This window comes from Diadema antillarum, unplaced genomic scaffold, assembly GCF_040938485.1.
Source record: "Diadema antillarum isolate AM-2024a unplaced genomic scaffold, OU_Dant_1.0 seq00000041_RagTag, whole genome shotgun sequence".
NCBI lineage: Eukaryota > Metazoa > Echinodermata > Echinoidea > Diadematoida > Diadematidae > Diadema > Diadema antillarum.
The window spans coordinates 1,880,487-1,903,846 of record NW_027271153.1 but is presented as its reverse complement, the minus strand read 5'-3'; the positions used below and the strand labels follow the sequence as shown (position 1 = coordinate 1,903,846).

Genomic DNA, 23,360 nt, shown 5'->3' with positions numbered 1-23,360 from the left:
CTCCCAATTCTATTTCTGCCACCTGTAGCTTGCATTTTATGTGGTGATTGACTATAAAGGGGCCATATACAAGGGAATTCTAAGTTTCTATCACTGTTTTGTGTGCAAAAGTCATGCCTCTACAATAGAGTAGCTAATGGTTTTTTGAAAGAAAAGCAATCATAGATTATTTGTCACACAATTTACATCGAAAACAAAGCGTGGCATTTTCTCTGCATCTTTGCTCCTTACATGTCTAGGGTGACAAAAATCTATAAAAAATTACATCCATAGATTTGAAAAACAGAATGTTTTCCCAAAGCACCACTACATTGCTGTCTCAGAATAATGTGGCACACAGGGGGTTTGCACCATGGCACATGGCACATGGCACCATGGCACCACGGCACCATGGCACCACGGCACCATGACACCACGGCACCATGACACCATGGCACCATGGCACATGGCACACGGGTTAAGATGACATGGCACATGGGCAGTGTATACAGGACTCGGCATTAGCGGTGGCTCGTTGGCTTGCATGGAGCCAATAAGAAATTGACATCTGGCTACTAAATTTCCAAAAAGGGTGTCTCTTGGTGGTGCGATCGGGCAATTGAGATTCAAAGTGGATCGTTATTTCTTTTTATTATGGGACCACAAAATTTTCAAGATGAAAGATTTAAGTGGACCAAACGGGTAACCAGATTAAAAAAAAAAGTTAGTGTCGAGTTCTGAATTTATATATATATATATATATACATATATATATATATATATATATATATATTATATATATATATATATATTCCTGTCATAATCCTATGTTAAACACCTATCGCGATTATCCAACAACGGGAGTAGGGCATGAAGTGGCACAGAATAAAAATAGAGCAAGTATAATAGGGTTGACCAACCTTTGAACAGCTCCTCCTCCCTTTTCCTCTATATGTCTCTCGCTTTTTCGTTCTCTTTCTATCTCCCTACCTATAATATGTATATATATAATATATAAACATTTATATGTTTCCATAGCCATATCACCATCAGTCTATCTATCCATCTATCTATCTATCTGTTTGTCTACCTATCTATCAAGTTATCATTTGTACAGCCGACAGGCATTCCCGTGTTTGTAAATTCTTCCCCGCCCTATTGATTCTTGCCATATTGTCGAGCGAATTACCAATTTTCTGCTTCAAGATTGTGGGAAGCAGCGATATTCTGCGGTGTTTTTTCTTTATTGGAAGCACAAAGGAGGGAGAGAAATTCGATCAAATTATAGCTTTTTCAGGCCCGCATGCACCATTCGAAATGTCAGCTCGTGATGTAAGCTATACGAGGCTCTCCAATCTAAACACTGCGTTTGTTTATACGTGCATTCACTACGAGAACGACATGCATGAATTGGTGGTAGAATCAATGGGCTGCATTGAGGCAGATTGTGTAATGATTATATTTGAGATCCGAATAACAAAGAATAATTGATAGATGATCGCCGATTGATTGAAAAAAAAGGGGGAACATCGAAGTATGCTCTTAGGAATAGTAAAAAGTGCAGCACATTTATTATGATGATGATGATAACAATGATAACTCGTACTGAGCATTTCTCAAACCTTGTCAAAAAGTGTATCGTTTGGTGTTGTATTTTAGTGATATAATGACAAAAAAAAATGAAAATAGCATGGTCTTCTTTATCCATAGTAGCCTCTTCAGTGTTTACAGTGCTCTCATAGAGGGCCCCGCTATGACCATTACCTCGACTTTGCCAGTTACCCATTTACACACCTGGGTCGAAAAGGACATGGTGTAAGGATGTAAGCACTTGACGGGATTCGAACTCGAGACCTTTGACTGAAAGTGAAGTGTCTTATCCACTATGCCACGCCCAGTGCAAATACGCACTAAGATGATAGTATGGGAATATTTTTTGTGCCAATCTCTTGCGTTCTTCCTTTCCCGTTCTCTCCCTCTCCCCTTTTCTCGCTCATTCATTCTCTCTTTTTTTTTCCATCCTTCCAGCTTAAAGACTGTCCCCTTCACGCTGCCACCGGCTCCTATCCCAAGGGAGCGCATCGGAGGTTTCACATTCCCACCTCCAGTGTCCACCATGCCAGACCCCAACATGCTCGAGCAGCCCGAATTACGCGCAGCAGAGCGACGGCCATCAGTGACTATGGAGCGACGACCGTCGTACGCAGGTGAGAAAAACTTGCCAGTGTGAACGCGTCCCGCGGACACTATCAATTTTTATAATCTCATAATGCCACATCTATTTTCTCTTGCCGTTAAAAATAACTTCACCTATCCTCTTGTGTGTTTGTGTTGTTGTTGTTTTTCGGGGGAGGGGTGTTAATGCTCTCTAAAGAGAATTTCAAAGGACGTTGTTGTTTTTTTCTGAAAATAGATGAAAATTTAATCAGCCAACGGCTCACTACAACCTATCAACTCTTTTCACAGGTCCTAGCTTTGTCCATGGTTATAGAATCAATTTGATGTTATTATTTCAATTTACACACACAAAAAAAAAATGAAAGAGCGGTCACCTAGTGTTAAGAAGCCAGAACAAAACAAAACAACAAAGACTGACCGTGGACAGTTATTCATTATGTAACGTTCCTCTACACTCCCCGGGCGTGAAGCCTGACCTAGTGTCGTATTCTAATAATGGAAAGAATAGCAATACGCTGTAATTCTAACGAGAGCCGTGGATAATAATCTAAGGCATAAGGTCACTCTATCGACTGGTTTGCATCTTTGAGAATTCATCCTTCGATCATGTCACCTGTAAATTAAATATTACGTCACAACCTCCCCTATCTATCAATTTTCCATACATCTATTTATCTTTCCATCCATCCATCTATCATTCATTCTATCTCTCTTTCTCCATGTGTGAATGATTATGTCTTGCCGCTAAAAGGCCAGCAGCCAACCATTAATTCGGACCAGCAGCAGAAGCCCTGCGTGACGTACGAGCAGGAGGACGGGCGGCGGGACAGCGTCGGGACGCTCAGTGTCTGCAGCGACTCCACCGAGGGCGGCTCGCCGACCCACAATACCTGCTCGCCCCGGGCCAGCTCCCGCAGACCGTCCGCCACGGAAGTGACGAGCCCGCCAGTTGGTGAGTCCCTAAACCTCTGTCACATTTTCCTTTCAAGAAGAACGAGAAAAAATAAGAAGAGAAATAGTCTAAAACAAAGAAAAATGACCATGGCATGACAAAGATCACAAGAAAATATCATGAAATCAAATAATTAAAGGAATAATTACTCCAGTAGTAAGCTCTTCAATTTGCATATGCATCCACCCTTGCACATACAAACACACATGTTGTACACAAGCAAGAATACACACCTACAAAGAAAGTGTAGCAGGGACAACTTTCCAATTCCTATTACTATAGGTAAGCAGTAAAAGTATCATATTTTTTACCATGTCATAACTCGGGTTTGTTGTTCTGTAACGCCCCTTTTCTTTCATACATGTCATTTTAGGCCTACATGTACCAATACTAACTTCATCTTCTTACAGTCATGACAGCACAAATTAGATACAGACGTATTTCTCAAGAAGACAGAAAAAGAATTATAGAAACATTTGATGATCATAACCTCGACTTCCTAGAACTGGCCGACACACTCGGAATAAAGTTGTGGCCACATGATGCACTAAATCTTCGGACTGGAAGAATCACTAAGCACATTGAAGAAAAAAAAAAAACCTGTTGCCAAAATCTTTCAAATAAGTACGAAAATATGAAATGTAATGACGCTTGCAAAACAGTAACTGTGTTGACAAAAAAAAAATAAAGAAAGAACCAAAGCATAAACATGCGTGCTAAATTGACTGCAAAAGATGTTAAATTGGATGCCCCAAAATGAATTTGAATGAACGAGTGCGGCATGTAAGGCACATTTCCATCCAGTCACTGAAAGACGATTTTTTTTTTCAGCACTAAATATGAATTGGAAAATAGCTTGTTTTATACAAACTTATGTTAACTATATCATCAGAAAACAATGATAAAAACAGCACTGTAAAAAAAAAAGAACCCAGACCCACCTACCCACTGTAATCTGCCCCAACCCCATCCCCATTTATGCTGCCATGATGGCGAATGTTAGGCTGTCATTGGTGGCTATATGCATTACTGAACCGCAATAGCCTTGTGCTCCTCGTCATAGACGAGAAATCTCAAGAATTGGGTGGCAAAGCCAGGTTGATCCAACCAATGTAAATTTTCCCGCCGAAATGTTATCATCATTTGAATTCTCACTGGATAAGCAATATGAGACAAATTATTAGGGAAGACGATGTAAAGACCGCTTGACGTGATCCGATGTAGGTGTACTCTACACACCGTAGGCATATTTCAGAAATTGAGATAGCAAGAATGATCGAGTCATTGGTACAACATTTAAACGGGGCTTGGGTGGCCTGCCGGCTTAGAGCAGACTCGATCTTTCCGCTGAAATCCCTACTGCAAGACACGATTTGCAGCCCCAGATTTTGATTACTGGGCCGTGAAAAGGGATCATTAGAGCAATCCCGTGGAGCCCTGGTTTGCTCACACCTTGAAAAATGCCAAGGCCATGAAATACGCAAGAAGCTTCTTTTTTTCTCTCCTTTCCCCTGTAAGTGTAGGCCTTCTCTTAAATTTGATGCAGTGTTGGTGGAATGAGCGCAACTCAAAGCGAGTTATACAGAATGAGCGTGGGCGGTATTCGCACGCCGATAAAATGACAAATCGTTACGTTGCTATACTTCCTGATATCCGCATCGTTGCGAAACAGAAGTATAAGACTATAATAAGCAACGGTTATGAAATCGGCGATTTATATTGGCGGCGCCTTTCAGGTATGAAAACTACCAAATGACATTCATTGACGACGGGATTGGTATATGTAACGGAACTAACTCGAATTTTTTTAAAAACATATTTACATGTTTTACATTTTTTTTAATGTGAGTTTTTCATAGTCAAGATGATAAAGGCCATGTCAATAGGAACGATTTTTTTTCTGTATCTTTATTCAATTATGAATTGCAGAAAGGCGCTGTTTCAGCGAGATGTGAAATTCATATTAGTCCCTTGTTTGGGTCACTACCATATTAAACAACTTGCATGAAAAAAAAAATCGTTGCAAGAAAAGTCAGTGCTATAAGATACGAATGAAATTACATTGAAATGTTTACTTTTTCTTAGAAACGTCAGTATGAAGCGCCACATAAATGCAATTATTATTATTATTATTATTTTCTATTTGGAGTGATTCATTAATAAAATATCATTAAAAAATCAAAATCGCAAAAGTTGTTGTTAATATGCACAAGAATGAATTGAATAAAACTAATCACACATACTTATTGATGATACAGATACAATTGGTGCAAATTCAACGTCGCCATAGAAACAACACCTAGGGTGTATATGGATTAGTGCCATATTTAACAGCATGCTTTGTTGCAATGCAGCCAAACCATAAAACCGTGTTTTAAAAAAATCGATATTTCACTTCAGCCGCGGTCACACTGGCTTAAAACATCAAGATCTTCAAGACGGCGATCTTAAACTGTGGGGTTTTTTTTGCCAGTGTGACCGCGGCTTTTGAGAAACCGACTTTTTAGTTTGTTATAATATCCATTCTAAAATGTGCTCCACATTATCATTTGATGTTGCGGAATGATTGAGTCAGCAGTGGAAATGTGAGAGAATATCGCACCATTTGTCATCATACGGGAATTAAAAAAAATACATATTTTAAAAAACTCGGTGTATAAAGCGGAAGAAACGGCATACCATGTGTTCCCGAGGGGGCGATGCAGGAAATCTGCCGAGATGTGCGCAGTTTAGGTATCATCCAGTCGGTCATAAACGCGCGCGGGCACGGATACGATACATTCAACGAGTCTATGGAGCCCCATCAAAAAGGGGTGCGAATCCGACGGCAGGTTCGGAGAAAGTAGAGCTTGCCCTACTTGACATTGGAACGTCGGTTGATAGATCTTTATGTCGTCCCGCTCTGGTTCCTACGCCGAGTATAACTGGAAACGATAGTCGATGACTAAACTCTGGTTGCACGGTATTGCAGAGGAGTTGACACTAAATACCCGATGCCTTGCAGACTAACTTGATGTTCGGTTTGTAAGAGTTATAAGACTACTTGAAAGACGTGGTGAGACGTGGTGAAAAGCTATCCTCTCGATATCTTTGACCTCTTCTTTTAATCATTTCAAATATAAGAACTGTGTAATAATCATAAAACCGAACCGCCACTCTAATGCGCACGCGCGACTAAACACACAGCACACACCTAACTGCCTAACGCAAACACCATGCACCTCACAGTGACCAAACCATTCTTCTGGCTTTTCTTTCGTAAACGCGAATCATAAATATCGGTATTAGAAAAGAATAACAACGATTTTATGCAACGAAATTGGCAGTGGTTACGAAACGGACATCAAGTGTATATTTTGTGTATTCACGTCGTCTGGTAATCCAACTTCCTTCCCCTTTAGAAGAAGGACGCTCAAGGAGAAGAAAAGAACAATACGTTTCGTGCCCCAGAAATCCCGATGGGAACGACCAAGCAAATATAACATCGACCTTTTCTCTATCGTTCTCTTTCTCTCTCGCAGAGAATTAAAAAAAATACAAACAAACAAGGCAGAAACTGTTAAGGGGTTGAAGTTATGCAATGACAGAATTTCCTAGCCAGGCAAACAGACAACAATCGGTGGGTACAAATAAAGAGCAAAACAAGATGAATCGACACTTAACTTGAAAGCTTTTTGGGACTTGTTTTCCACCAGTTTGAAATAATCGAAACTCGTTGAGCTCTTTTAATAGCGATAGCCGGCGGGTGAAAACAATACAGTGATAAGTTAGAGACGATATGTGCTGATAGTCACACACACACAAAAAGAGAAAATATTCACAGAATATACCGTCTTTTCACAATGTCCACACACACACGCACACACACACACATAAACACATCATCATTATGCACACCACGCGCACACACACACACACACACACACACGCCATCACTGCACATATACCCCCACAGACACCATCAATACACGTTATAACCACACAGAAACACACACACCCACACACACACTTACACTCACGTAAGTACTTATCGATCGTAGATATGAACACACTGGAGTTGCGTGTTTATCACATGACGCACGCATGAGCGTACTGTAGAAACATCATCCCTCAGGGGAGAGCCTCCGACATCTTTATTGTTTCTGTTCCATGTGGGTCCTGAGGGCTTTTGATACACATCCACCCCTTGTGGGACATCAAAATGTTAGCAATACCCCCAAAGCTTTGATGATATCTGAATTCTGACGAAGAGGAGAATAACGGAAAGATGGAAGGGGGAGGTTTTTTTCTGGTCAGTTGATATTTACAATTTGCATTTGTAGGTCCTTCTCAAAGTGTGTGTTTCGAAACAGTATTAATCAGAAGACCTTAATATCGAACTTTATTTCATGTATCATAAGAAAAAGACGGAAAGAAAAGAAGCAGCAAAATAAGAAGAAAGGACAAAGATGGTTTGTTTGTGGTCGTTTTTGTTTCTGGTTTTCCCCCTTTGGAGTAAGAATAGCTACCAGTTTAAGAAATTTCTTAAAATCGCAACCCTGTAGTCACGCCATAGCTTTGTAGAATTTCGGCGCGTTTACATTTCTTTACAGTGCAACGCTTCACAATATGTTTATAATTATGTTTCTTAGTCTATGTAAGTCTGAGGGCAGTGCTGCCTTTTTAATCTAATTTGTAAAAGAAAAAAACCTTAATGTTTGAAAAAAAAAGAGGGTGGTTTAGACAAACTCCGCATCTCGTCTCTCTCCCACTTCCCTATCTATCTATTTATCTTTCTCCTACCTCTGCTACTTTGCTTTAATATTCAAATTTCATACAGATACATAGATATGAAGAGATGATAGTACTGATCTTCAAAACATGCACGGTTCCCACCCCTATAATGAATGTGTTGTCAAACCCAGATACATAATTACATCAACGTACAACGTCAGAGTTCTGACACCATCCGCGATACAGAAGAAATAAATCCATAGGTTGATATAACGAAAGTATATAGATCTATCGAAACACTACCGATATGCACTAAACACGAAGTAGACAATATTTCCTCGTACTGTCTGCAAAAGGTGACACAAAACATGTTAATCTGTTTTATGAAAGCTCTGAATTTGCTCTCTCCAGAGATTCGACTTATAGCATCAAGTAACGCGTTTCATTTCCTGAGATTGCATTCGCCTCTCTATATTGTGCCAAGAAACTCTCATAGTATCAAAAGATGGAACATCACGTAAGAGCTAAATCCGTTCATTTTTGAAGCCTAATGCAGCTGGTGATCTAGTCTTTTGAGAAAACACAGATCCCATTGCTTTACCTTCTATAATATAAGAAAACAAAAGTCAGAATCCCCTGTACGCTCACGGCTTCACGTCCGTTGGTAAAGCAGCTCATGCGTATATGGCGTCACATGTATTAGCTGCAAAGCCGTAATATCGCATTCTGGGGTATCAAAGCAACACTGCTAATAGCGGGTACTACGTAAGCAAAGCAAGCATTAAAGTTATAGTGTGACGTCCGTCTGGGCAAAAGCTAACGTGTTTTGAGCACACCATTAACGACACAGTAATAACCGGACGAGACTCAAGCCGTCCCGGAAACGCCATTAAAGTTGTTAGCTTCTAGTAGTCCAACGTCCCATTGTGTGTGTGTTTGTGTATAGTCAAAACTTGCTATTCTGAAAACGCTATAAAAGTGACATAACCGTACTTTTTGCCAAAATGTTAACCATGCTGGAGAAGTTTTTTTTTTTTCTAATAATATTGCGCTTTGGTCTGCGGAATACTGCATCTTTCTTCGTTATCTCAAGAGGAATAGCTCATCATTAAAATCGATTTTACGCAACGAAATCAATCTTGTCGTGATCATTGTAAATCTCTGTCGCCCGAAGTGTTGCCACGCAAAACCAAAATATCGTCCAGTTTTTCAGACGGATGTTCCTGTCGGCAACCTGCAGGAACCTTCAGGAACCAACAAATTCTTAAGATATATCCTGATTTATAATTACTCACGCAATATTAGCTCTTGCATAAATCAAAGAGTACATGGACACGCTTGATCACCCCATGCAGTCAAACACTGAGTATAAGATTCTTGACTTGGAAAAGTACATCAGAGCTATTATACCAATATTTTAAGTCTGTTTACAGTGATAGAGTTGTTTAGATAATTTGTAGTTGATAGAGCTTAATACAAGGGATGCTTTTGTTGTTGACGTTCATGTCTATTTTTCTATATATGTGTGTGTGTGTGTGTGTGCGTGTTTGCCGTATGAGTTGTGGGTTTCTTTTTTTTTTTCTCCTGCAACCGTCTTACACAAACACCAACAAAACCTCAAATGGCAGAGGTGAACATCTCCTACTCCAACTCACAATTAGACCGGATATGGATGTATGGATGCAGCGTTTGCCCCAAACTCGGCCATGTTAACCTCTATTGATAGAGCTGAATTGGATTTCAAACACGACTGCTGCCAGCGTGGGCTTGTATAGGATTACCGTACGAGCATTACATGTCAAAGAAAGGAAAATAAATGAAAGGACGGGAGACGTCATGAATTTTGCTCTCGCCCTTTTTTTTCTCTCCATCTCTCTATCTCTTTCTCTTTTTCTCTCCCTTTTTTTTTCTGTAAGAGGTAAACCAAGTTAAGCGAAACGCGAGCAAGCTTGCCACGGAATGCGGGCGTTCCGCGTGCTTATTGGTCGAGGTGTATTAGCTTGCATTGTCGTTCCAGTATAGCAAGGTATCAGTCCGACTTGCAACAGCAAAACCGACACCAGGTCGGCCCTAACCGTTGTTTATGTAGAAACCGCAACCGAGAAGCGACGCGTGTTAAGACTACACACACTTTGCCCGTACACGCCGTGGCTCGAAAGAAACCGTATACGGTGGAAAAATACAAGGGCTGGTGGCACAAGTTTACTTTTATTATGATAGGCCGCACTAAATGAAAGCATGAAATGGAATGCTTGAATGAACTAATAGGAAAGTTCCAACAGGAATTGGGAATCATTAACAAGAAGATAAAAAAAAACGTACAAAAAGGACGAATGAACAAATAAAAATACTTATGAGCATACATATCATGCCATATAAAATAGGGAATAAGGATTTAATACAATGTAGATGTGCGATTTGACGATAGACAATCACGGACTCAAATGGAAACTGTGCAAATGCGATCTTATACTTCACTCACTCGCACACGTATACTTAAGCACCCCCTTCCCCCCCCCCCCCCCCCCCCGTTACTCACTGTCGTTATAACTTGGACGAGTGCTTACTTCCCACTTATGGCTGATTCGACGAAACCGCGAGGCATATGCGACCTTTACAAGCGAAACATGGTGTGTGTATTTAATACAAGCAGCTTGGGGACACTGTTCGCTGTATCGGTGCATAGTGGTAGACTATACAGAACGGAGGAAGTCTTTACATGAAATTGTCGGATGTACAAGCCGCCGTTTGTTTTACTCATCCTTGCATCTATACGGGATGTACGCCGCAGCTACATCGGTACAGATGTCAGCCATGTTTAAAATAATACGATGTTTTTGATCATCGTCTTTATTGTTATCATGTAGTTATAGTTATCATTTTATCTTCATTATCATAATCGTCGTTGTTATTATTATCATTAGCGTCAGCATTCTCAACATCATTATCATAATTATGATCATTACGACTACTTCTTTATTGGTTTCATCATATCATCACCACCACCACCATAATTATCATCATCATCATCATCATCACCATCATCATCATCATCATCATCATCATCATCATCATCATCATCATCATCTTTACAGGTAGCAGTATCTTATCGTAAGATGGCTACATGATAGCAGTAAGAGTGATTAAAGTTGCATGTACATCAAGCTAATAGCAGATGCGCCGGTTACGTGTCCTCGTCTGTTGTGAAAAATGTCCAGTTTACTGACTACGAACTATTGGACCGTACATCCCGAACTATACACCCAAAGCATTTGAGATTGGTCGCACATGTCAACAGAAACTTCTGTAACAACATTGGCAAAAAAAAACAAAATAAATGAATAAATTACGCGCTGGATGAAACATGAAGGATCACCTGTAAGATGTTACACCAGCTCGCTGAATTCTACCGCACGGTATCAGGCAGGTTATTAGAGTATCATTTTACTTCAGTAGCATAATGATGATGTATTTAAGACAATTCAAGGGAACTCATTTCTTATTCAAACGACTTTGCTGCTGACATTTTAGATCATGCCACACCCACGCCTTCACGAGTCCCTCCCACATAACGCTACCGTATACTCCGAAAATAGTCACCATTCAGTCTGACCTCCGAAACACACCAAAGCACCCACCAAAGCCACCCGCAAGACACGGAGAGTTTACGTTCCACCATCAGTCTGTGGAGCACCAAACTTATATGGCGGTGTATGTCCACCCACAGACTTCGGTTTCATTTTCCCATGACATGACGGTGTACATGCTATTCAGGATGATTCGGACATACGTGGTTGTTTGCTTCGCCCTGAAGGGAGAGTGGGCAGATTTATAAATTTTGCGGGGAAAATTCAAGATTCAAGAAGAACATGAGCTTTTCACCAGCACGAGTTAATGATTAAGCAACGAACGAGATTGGGGATAAATAAGATGCCTCCGTAATTGTTTTCCTTCGTCTGATGGGATGGTGCAGAGAGGCGAATCAATTTTATAACGTCAGGCCGCAGCTGCTGTCATGACTGGTAACCTTTGCTTTTACTTAAATGACAGCATCCCGGTATAGGACAGTCGATTCATCGCCCCCCCTTTTCTCTCTGTCCCCACCCCCCCCCCCCCCCGTCAGCCCCCTCCCTCTCCCTACTAATCTCACACACATTCTCACAAACTTTCTCTCTGTATTTGTCCCTCTCCTTTTCTCCTATAACTTTATTTTTTTTTCTCCCTCAATCTATCGGTCTTTCTGTTAGCTATCAACTCATCTATCGATTTTGTTTCTTTCCCTCTTTCTTTCTGAACGCGTCTCCATCTTTCTCCTATCTTTCTCTCTTTCTCTCTCTCTCTCTCTCTCTCCCTCTCTCTCTCTCTCTCTCTCACACTGTCTCTCTTTCTAAACACATCTCTCTCTCTTTCAACTTATCAATCTATCTATCTATCTATCCCTTCTTCTCCCTGTTTGCGTGTGCGGGGGGGGGGGGAGTAGTAGATTGGACGTGAGTGTTTGTATTTGTTTACTCTCCAGAAATGTCGGTCTGCCTTCATTTCCTAATATCCTGTCCAAGTCCCAAGATCGTTCAATTATCATGGCGAGCGCACAATTAATTTGGCCCCGCCCGTTCCTGAATGCCCCGCCCCGCGGGCTCAGAACACGAGTAACGGCGATCGCACCCCCTAGCTCTCTAAAAAAACGCCACATTCGGGAAGTAGGAGTTCACCATCAGTGCTAGAGGGCATTGACATCATAAATCATTAAAAAAAACGGTGACTCGATTTAGGACCTAGCTGGTAAAGGGTTTTTTCGACTGATAATGGAACCTCGCTTCCGTATACCTGTGTGGGTGTATATTTCTTAATCAGTTTCAGAGAAATGTCTTTCCCCGGCGATGACATTCAATATCTCATTCTGCCATCATGCAGTACAGTGACTGAAAGAGTTGCGGAGGAGATAGTCACATATATTGACATTCATGGCGTTGATGGTGAATGCAGAGGTCATAAAACAAGTACACCTGCGTGGACTCTAAGTGAGTCATTCATTTTATGAATTTAACTGCTATATACAAATTCAGAGTTTGAACTTAAAAAACAGATAAACGCCATTTTTGAAGCTTTTTAAGTACTAATTCAAAGGTTATCATCAAATACAACAAAAATCTTTTTTAGTGATACTGCACTCATTACATATATATAACAAAATGTATTTTCTAAGATATTGTTAAAATATAACAAAATGTATTTTTTAAGATATTATTAAAATTGTCCAATAATGCTTTAGGTATTTTCTATGTTTTTCAGCAGCTTCAATCACAAATATCTCAAGATGATGGAATAAAGATATATATATATATATATATATATATATATATATTTGCATTTTAAGTCTTCAAATGCAATTCAATGCATACACATGTTATGTCTTCATTCGGTCTTTCAAAATGGTTTTTCATGTTCCTCTTTATGACGTTCGATGCAGGTGCCTTCGTACTTGGTGGTCTGAACCCCGAGCTCTACAAGCTCCAGGACGAGGAGGAGGAGTCCGACTTCGCCGACGACCACATCGGACGGATATGGTTTGCCGTCGAGTACGAGCTCGAGTCCGAGCGCCTCGTAGTATCACTCATTAAGGTGAGGCAACAAACAAACAAACAAATAAACAAACAAATAGAACGGCCACCATGGCAAAAGAAATAAGAATAGCTTGATAACAAAATGTTTTTGGATCAAACTTCTCTGCACAATGTCTTTCTCAGATGACTATAATAACGTTAAAAAAAGTGCAGATACACTCACACATAAACACAAAAATACACACAAACACACGTATATATTCAATGCTATATGTCAACTAACACTTTTTTCAAGGGTTTTTTTAAAAGGTTTTCAAAGGTTGGAAGCATCGCAATAAAATGCGGATTATATATACTACACGGACACTTTCTCAATCTCCAAACACACGTATTTATACACACTGCACTCAAGCATACACATTGAAGTTTAAAGTTACCGTTATCTCAGCACATGACACATGACACCATTAAACTACATGCTGTCATTGTTCTTGTTGTTGCTGTATGACATTTCAACATCGACTTCAGTCGGCCGCAATGTGAATTGAAGGTGTGGCACCCGTCCCTCTGATATAGAGAACTCGCTAATAGGGCGCGCTCCTCTTAATGGTGTACAGTCTGGACAGAGCGGGGGGAAAAGGGGGAATGACTGGCCCCGTGCATGTCTGCGATGAGTCACCCATAAGTGACTCTCGTCAGTAGTTCGTTACCTCTTACAAGCACTTATCTCCGTGAGTGATGCGCAAAATCCATTTCAATCTATGCCGAGAGTGTATATGCGTCACTAATTTTTTGGCGCGAGTGAGGAGGGGGGGGGGGGGGGTCTGTAGTTTGCGCAAGTCTCCTATAACCTTCCAGGGTTACATTACGGAAGTCTTCTGCATTTTGTTGTTTGGTTGTTGTTTGAGGGGTTTTTTGCATCGTTTTCGGAAGCTGTTTACACACCCACACCATTTTGTACATGCCTCTGTGACTGAAACAGGTTACGCGTCATGAGTAATGTGTGGCTAACTTTGACGCATGAATCAGGACATAGATCACTTTCGTGGCTAGTCTCCCTCGTCGATGAATTTGGCGGAACTGCACCACCTTTATCAAGCAAATTAGTCAGCAATGAATCAAACCTTCTGGTTCCACCCTATCGTTTTGTTAGGGGTTTCTGTTTATTTCTGGCGTTCAGGCAAAAGTTGACATTGTATCATAATGTATGCATCAGACGCATTTCCGTCAATGTCTTGTGATTAACAAAAAATCTAATTCAGGATATTTTCTAACAAATAAGCACTTGCTGCCAATATGTTACAGGATGTCTTCACTACTTAGAGTGATGATGTTATCAGAGTTTCATTTTCAGATGTAATGACGACTGCAATTTCAGGCTAATAGGGTGATTTGAAGTCCATCGAGAATAATTCGATGGAGAATTTCAAGCAATATCAAATTGGACTTAGTATATATTACTTGATAACTTAAATTTGCAAAATACGTCGTGCAATAATGTCATACCTGTCTACACGATTGTCGTAAGGTGTATGATATCAAGAATGCAATGTGAAACTCTTTTGCATCTCTCTCCCTCTCTCTCTCTCTCTCTCTCTCTCTCAATCTATTTATCTATCTGTCTATTTATCTATCTATCTATCTGCCTGTCTATCTATCTATCTGTCTGTCTGCCTGTCTATCTATCTATCTATCTATCTATCTATCTATCTATCTCTGTTTACCTGTGTGTCTGTTTGTCTATCCAGGCCAAAAACCTTCCTAGCAGGACGTTAGGAAACGCCAACCAGTGCGATCCCCTTGCTAAAGTATTCTTGCTTCCCGAAGAAAGGCGCCACCTACAGTCGAAGGTTAAACGGAAAACTTGCAATCCCAAGTTTGACGAGAGTTTCGTCTTCCAAGTAAGCAACACCAGTGTGTTAAACAAATTGCTTTGTGTGTATGTGTGTGTGTGTGTGTGTGTGTGTGTGTGTGTGTAAGCGTGCGTGCGTGCGTGCGTGCGTGCGTGCTTGTGTGTGCATTCATGTGTAGTGTGGTGGACTTTACCTAATACTTCGTCCTTTCAAAATTTATTGCATGTGTCACATTTAACCCATAAACCTCACAAACCAGATATTGTAGTTTGGTGCTGCATCTTTTTCGCTGTTTTTTTTTTTTGTCTACATATAATTTGCATTTCATAAGGTTAAGTAAACAATTTTCATTCCAGACCTTTGTTGCTCATAAGTCATGGTTTACTTTTGCTGCAGAATTTCTCTTGGTTCTTAAATCTATGATCGATTTTTGTTAGAAGACTTAATTTCTTCTTTCTTCCATTACCCTTTTCTTCTTGGTACGAATTTCTTTCTGATTTCGTGAGCACATGATGAGTCAATAGATTTTTCATCCTGTTTACCGTAACTGAGCGATGCAAAATTATTCATGAGATGACGTTGATTCGTTTTCAAAATGGTTGCATAAACCTGAAAACCATACTAAATCATCCATGAAATGGCTTTGTCATGCAAAGTAATAAGAGTAATTTTCATGTTGTTTACAAAATGAGATAACCGGACCTAACGTTATTTCAGAAAAACACAAACAAACCTGCAATTAATCATAGCCGTTTGAGACACGACCGTCCGATTAGTTTGGTATAGTGGTTGAGATGATTAGCAAAACAGTTTGGGCGATGCACTAAGTTGAATAACAATTATGGCGGATCATAATAAGAATGCAACCTAAGTACATACCATATCTCTTGCAATGATTGTGGAATAACCAGAAAATAATCAACGAAAATGAACACGTTATTTCCGTCAGCAATACGACATCCCGATATACATGTATTATAAAGCCTATCTTCGGTAGATGTCAAAATACCATTGCAAGAAATGATACTGGATTACGATTGAATTCTTGAAAAAAAAATACAAATAAAAAATTAAAGATGAAAACATACTGCGCAACTGGCATATTTCTCAAGAATATACGATAAAAAGGTTATACGTAATTGTCATCCGAGCATTCTTTATTTTGATTGCTTTGAAGGTCACCTTCAAGGCACTGCAACAGCGCACCCTACGTCTGTCTGTATACGACGTAGATCGGTCCAAGAAACATCGACTTATTGGCCACTGCAGCTATCCGCTCAAGGACATGGACTATGAGGCCCACCAGAAGGTCGTTATGTGGCTCGATCTCGAAAAGGAGGTCGCCGAGGTCAGTATATATCCGATGTCGATGTCGATATCGATGTCGATGTAAGACATGTCGCTGAAAAAAAAATAACATACACACACACTAAGCTTGGTGTAGGTAGGCCTATAGACTCTGTCGTATTTCATTTAGTGGAAGGGAAATATGAGGAAGTAGCGACGGATCTGTTGTATTTGTTTAATGTACTCTTTTACGGTTTTAATGAAATTGTAAAATTTCAGGGGCTTCAAAGAGAAACAAGGTTCACTCTTACACACATGACCGCTAATGAGGCTTACATAATTATAATAACATTCGTTGTATAAAGACTTGATTATCATTCACATAATATATAATTCATGCCTCCTTTATTATAACTGGAAAATTCTTACGCATTCGCTAAGACTAGCAAAAGAGAAAAATTCGAGGAATTTTCCCCCCTTAGTGAGTAATACATAAGCAGTTCCAGTTGATGCCATTCTTATATGAAATTGCAACCTTCAGAAAAGAATTATTGATGGGAAGCAAGAATGCTAGCTAAAGAGATTTGGCAACACCCTAAAGAGACAGAATCAATAAAAGCAAGTTGTTACAGGACACACAGAGAATGAAATAATTATGTCTTGCTCTGCCCTTGAAGAGGCCAGCGCTTTCTTGAGAAGTAAATACCCCGATGAAAAAGATAATGATGGTACAGAAGATAAGGATTTGATCTCTGGAATTGGAAATATGCAGACGACATAATGTGGTAGTATGATTCATTCGAAAAAATAAAAGAAAGAAGAGGAATCGTTGCCAGATCAGAAGCATAACAAAGAGAGGGGGGGAGAGAACGCGTACATACGTGACAAAAAGAGATTAAAGATGTATGGTATGTATGTGGGTGGACGTGTGTGTGTGTGTGTGTGTGTGTGTGTGTGTGTGTGTGTGTGAAGAAAAATTAGTGAAGTACACAGTCAGGGGGAGATTATGATCAGAAGAGAGGACGAGGGTTGTAGGAGTATAAGCGTGGTGAAACATGTGACAGAGGTATGTAAATTTGACAAAGCGAGGTATGCGGAGAAAGACACGCAGGCAGGCAGAGATGATTATACGACAGAGTCTATTATGTGTAACCGAGCTTGAAGTAAGAGATAAATAGAAATAAAGAGATAAAGAGATATAGATGAATTAGTGAGAGATACATTCAGAGAGCGATGGGGAGAGAGAGGGAGAGGGAAAGATGGGGGAGGGGGAGGAGAAAAACGATTGCGGTCGATGACTATCGCTCGAGGCTTGCAAAGTGTTGGATGATAGAGATAGAAAAACACACAGATAAAGAGATATAAAAGTGTTATATATATATATATATATATATAAGTGTGATGTACAAGTAGAGAGAGATAGGAAGAGAGAGGGAGTTACATCAGATCTATGGCAGATAACACAAAGAGAGAGTGAAAGATGAGAGAGAGAGAAAAAAAAAAGAAGAAAAAGGACAAGGACGAATGCGGTCGATGTGTATATTGCTCGAGGCTGGAAACGTGTTAGATGATAAAGTTTACATTGTGGCGCAGAAAGAAACTATCGAGATAATTGAGCTCATACCGTTGCTCACCTCGCTTCAGCTTAGTCATCTTATCTATGGACGGTGAAGTGTGTTTCTTCGTATTTCATATAATCTCAGTAATTACGAACAGATCAATAATCTCATGTAACTCTGATATGTTTGTTTATGATGTGTTCCTATGTCCGTTTGAAGGTTGTATTATTTTCTTTTAAATGCTTGTTTTGTGACTACATCTCTCTCCTTCGTTCCCATAGCAACCAGCATCATCAGAGAGCGGGGACATCCACTTTTCGCTGAACTACAACAACACCAACGAGCGGCTGACTGTGGTTATCGCCGAGGGGAAAGGTTTTAAGATGCTGGATGGATTCCAACACGTCGGTAAGTGTGCGTACTAGCACTGCAACGTGTGTCCGCTGGTCTCAGTGATGCGAATAGCCTCTATATAACCCATTACTACGATGGATTTAAGTGCAGCTACGGTAGAAGTACAGAAAGTGGTGTTTGTGGTTGTAATTCTGTAGTATGAGCACGTCAATCGCCCATTAATGAGGTGATATGACATTACTTAAGGCAAAAACGCATACTAATGCAGCATTGAGTTGCATTCTAATCGAGTAGCGCTTGGTGGCTTTCCTTTCATCTCGTCAACAAATTCAATGTTGAAGAATAACAATTATTTACTCAAACTTTCAAATCCATTAAAGCTCTCGGCAGAAAAGACTTAAGCTCATAAGTGGACCTGGGAACGACATGCGGCGAAATGTTTACCTTCTTCGGCGTCATCTTTTAAGTCTTTTTGAGGTATTCTTCTTTTCTCACTTTCTTGGGGGTTTTTTTCTTCTCTTTCTTCCTTCTCTAACTTCTCCTCCTTCCTCTCCTAAGCCTCCTTCCTTCTTGACTTTTTCCTCTGAGAATTATTCTTTCTTTTTTCTTTATTTTCTCCTCCTCTCTTTCCTTCCTTTTCTTCCTCTTCATTTCCCTTTCTCCTTCGCTTCCTTCACCATCATTCGCTCCTTCTGGTTCTGACACATACCTTTTAAATCTCGTCCAAAAGTTCCTCGGCCGAAAAAAATGAAAACCGCCGAGTCGCCCCGGAAGCCGGCGTCACTAGCCACTCTAGGCGTGCTTCCCATTTCAATTGGCGCCGTGAATGAGCAAATTTTTAGCAATTCTCCTATATTTCCCCCAAATGGAAATCAATATTTGGTAGTCGACCCATTTCCTCCCGAATAAAAAAAAACGACCATCCAATAGTAAGCAGCGAGGTTCTCGCGTTTGAATAGTGCCGTTCGAATGTAGGCCCTACATTTATTTCAGGCTTTTGATTTGTTCTATTTCCATCTTCCATATGTGCATATTTTTTTTTCCAGATTATACATGTAAACATGAAAACAGAAATTGTATACCGGTAGTTATCTTCTTGAAATTCTTTGATTTGCTCGTACCTGCATACTTGTATGTGCGTGCGCGTTATCATCGACAACACCATCGTTAAAGCTGTCATGACAGAAAATTGTCGATCGTAGATTACAGATCATTACTAAGACAGAGAACGATATTGTGGTTTAACGTTATCACACTATCACCACCACCACCACCACAACTATCACTATCAATACCATCATCATCATCTTCAGCGTTATCATCATCCTCTTCGTCATCAACTTCATCGATACCCGTTACACCTTGAGAACTCAGGAGCAATGAAGGGTCATAATGAGCACGACCACTAATGATGATGATGATAATGATACTACTACTACTACTACTACTACTACTACTACTTATAATTATGATAATAATAATAATGATAATAATCATCATCATCATCATAATCATCATCGTCATCATTAATATTACAATTCATATTGCGCCATTTTCACGAGTGAAATGCTGAAGGCGCACTCGTAGATGAAAGTCTGAAGACAAAATAAAGGAAAATGAGAAAAGTTCAAATATCATGAAACAAAATAAATAATGATGCAGCTAAGTAACTTGTTGAGAATGATTGCGCTCCTCTTGATTGACGGGGGGGGGGGGGGGCGCTGTGGCATAGTGGATACGACTCCCGACTCCGAATCGGAGGACCCGAGTTCGATCCCTGCCAAGTGCCTATGTCCTTGGACAAGATGTTTTTAGCCACAATGTCCCTCTCGACCCAGGTGTATAAATGGGTACCTGGCAACGCTTGGGTTATAACAATGACAGGTCCCTCTTGTAGAGCATTTGCAACACTGAAGAGGCTACCCTGGATGATGATGATGATGATGATGATGGTGATAATGATGATGATTATGATGATTATCATTATTATTGTTATTATTATTATTTTTCTTGGCCAACCACAGATAGCTACGTGAAAGTCAGCCTCATGAATATCGGCAAGGTGATGAAGGCGAAAAAGACGGAGGTGGTAAAGAAGAACTGCAACCCGACCTTCAACGAGTCCTTCCACTTCAAGCTTCCTCCAGACGGGCTCGACATGTACAGCATCTCCGTGGCCGTCATGCAGCACGCGCCGGGCGTGAAAGGTGGGTGGTGAAGTGCCTGACATGGGGTTCCACGACATTGGCTCCTAGGACAATATTGCTCCCATGATTTGATAATATCTGCACGTTAGGCCAAACGTAAATTCTACCCACAACCATAACCCTAATCCTAAACCTAATCCTAATCCTCACGTCCAAGTAAACCTAAAAACCTATCACAATCCTAATCCTAATCCTAAGACCTGGTAAAAATAAGACCGGAGCCAATATTGTCCCAGGAGCAAATGTCGAGTCACCAGTGCCTGGAAATAGTCGTCTTAAATCTTTGGAAAAGCCATTACATGTATTTCGAAAAAAAATCCAGACTTTCATTTTATATACCACGATGCACTTTGGTATAGAAAAATGAAGGTATTCCCTAAATTTACGACTTTATTGAAAGTGTTTTATCAGTTTTTAATGTATTATCTTAAAGAGGTAACAATAATTTCTGTTGAAACTATTTGGAGGGAAGGGGTTCATTATTTCGAACTGCAATTAATTCTCCGCTCAAGAAATATCTCAGATATGTACTGTATGTATTATGAAGTTATAAAACCAGTAGAACATAAAGATATCCGATGCAGTGAAAGACTACCCAATAAGTCATATATTATTTTAAAGAAGCAATTTCCCTAAATTATTGCCATGTTATTAAAGCAAGGCTGAATTGAAGCTATGAGGTCTTAGATATGGTTTTGGTAAAAATATTGAAGGACCTCTGAGTGTCTTTGGAAAATTAATAGTGGACGAGTAACGTGTGTGTGTGGGGGGGGGGGGGGGGAGGTCTGTGTTTTTGTCGGTCACCAGAAGAGTAGGGAACTATATAGCCCACAGGAGCAGCCCACAACATCCCCTCCCATTTATATTATACATGTTGAATGAAGTGAGGCGAAATTTATTTCAGGAAGGTGAAGAGGGAAGATCAGAAACGAAAAAAAAACCTCATTAGATTGCTCTCGATGGGATTAGAGGCTACTAGTATTGGCGCTAGACGTAAATGTTTATGCGACGAGCGGGTGTTTGGCCAAACATTTGAAGGGTCTGATGATTATGAATTCCGACTGAAAAAATCACAGTTGTTCCTCGAAAGATTTGTGGAATGACACCAATTACTCATTCATTCTTATTCCATTTTTTCTCCCTCCTCCTTCTTTCTCTCTCTATCTCTCTTTCTTTCTACCTTTCGCTCCATCTATCCTCTCTTTAACTGTCATCCGTTCTACCTTCTTCCATTCTCATTTTATCGCCCAGGGGACAAGCAAATTGGGCGTGTGGTCGTCGGGCCTTTCATGTACGCGCGTGGCAAGGAGCTGGAACACTGGAACGATATGGTCAGTCATCCGAAGGAACCCATTTCACAGTGGCACTCTCTAACGTGAGTTGCCATGGCAACAAAAGACTCCAAAACGAACCTGACTCTCACCAGACCCCGCCCCTGTTTCGATGCCCCCTCATCGCGAGGCGTGATAGACGCGATATTTGGGCCTTTGCGCGCGCAGCTGTGGGCGTGTGGATTTAAGTATATTATACATACCTACGTACCGCATTACGCCTCGGATGTGTGCGCGCATGAGGGAATTTCCCCCTTTTTACGCAGCGTCTACAGATACAACAGAGCGACCACGTGGGTCGGATGGCGTCGTGTTTGAAACTGATGTGTGCGACCAGGATTCGTGGTGTCGTCGTACCCTCGTCTTCATCTGTTTTCATCTCGCCACTGACTGTCGCCACTTCCTACCAAATTTTGCGCAATTCCAGCGAGTTTTCGCTTGAGGAGGATAAGAAACACCTCTTCCGATGAAATTCCATTTAGAGTGTATCCCTGCCCAATCCACCCTGCAGAGAACTTAATAGTACACTGACCCTTTTGTAGAAGAAAAAAAAAGTTGGCGGAGGTCACCCAAGTGAAAATTAAGAAACAAACAATCTTTATAAGGTTACTGGATGTTGTTAAGGAAAACTGGAAGAGATATTTCTGGCTTTTTAGTCACATTTTGACTTTGGATTGGTGTTGATCTTCGGCGACCAAAGAACCGTGCCAGGAATGTTTATACAAACGACAAATTCTTTTCCCCCTTTTCATGTCGGCAAGCATTGTTTTACATCATCAATTCCTACGACAGTCTGTCTCTCTCTTTCTCTCTTGAAGAAAGCTTAATAAAGGTCGATTTATATGCAGACATTTTCAAAAAGCCGATGTGACGAAATGTGTTTCGAAAAATTGTCATTATGATTCATTGGTTTGTTATGAACATTTTTTTTTTGCCGTCGCGTACCAAGTCGTTTGTACTGGTGCTCATCTCAAGTGAGTGGCGTGTATAATAGCAGAAGAAGGTGTGCACGAAAATAATTGGAAAGAGGGAATTAACCAAGGTTCCACAAGAGTTATCTGTTTGGGTCAATAAAGATTAGTGGAAACCTCTGAATCTGTTCATGCCGTGGAGCTGGGGAAAATTCTAACGAGTGCAGCGCCGCTGAAGGACGAGGTGTTAAAAACAACAACAATAACGGCAACAGGAGAAGGTACAGCAAGAAGGCTGTAAAGAAACCGTTCTGTCGGAGAAGGAACCAAGTCATAAAACGGTAGGGGGCGCTGTTGACGAAAAACTGCGAAGAGATGATCGCTGAGTGTCTTTCGACTCTGGTACGAAACCGTCACCAAGTCCTCGGCTATTTATTTGTATTCCAAGTGCGCACACATTGTTTCAAGAAAT

General features: G+C 40.5%; 1 protein-coding gene across 1 annotated transcript; it reads left to right on the top strand.

The window, feature by feature from the left end:
- The first annotated feature begins 352 nt into the window (after nt 1–352).
- Nucleotides 353–22,160, top strand: LOC139725453 (synaptotagmin-15-like). Its single transcript, XM_071636527.1, has 9 exons — nt 353–456; nt 2,008–2,186; nt 2,909–3,109; nt 13,293–13,444; nt 15,135–15,287; nt 16,417–16,587; nt 18,367–18,493; nt 20,464–20,646; nt 21,898–22,160. The coding sequence occupies exons 1-9, from the start codon at nt 353–355 to the stop codon at nt 22,023–22,025; spliced, it is 1,398 nt and encodes a 465-aa protein (XP_071492628.1). The 3' UTR covers nt 22,026–22,160.
- Nucleotides 22,161–23,360: the final 1,200 nt, after the last annotated feature.

Bases quoted from the DNA above. Each gene is read 5' to 3' on its own strand.
- LOC139725453 (XM_071636527.1), top strand. From the start codon at position 353: ATGGCACATGGCACATGGCACCATGGCACCACGGCACCATGGCACCAC. The intron at 15,288-16,416 runs GTAAGCAACACC...ATTGCTTTGAAG, and splicing joins ACGAGAGTTTCGTCTTCCAA to GTCACCTTCAAGGCACTGCA. The intron at 20,647-21,897 runs GTGGGTGGTGAA...TTTATCGCCCAG, and splicing joins GCACGCGCCGGGCGTGAAAG to GGGACAAGCAAATTGGGCGT.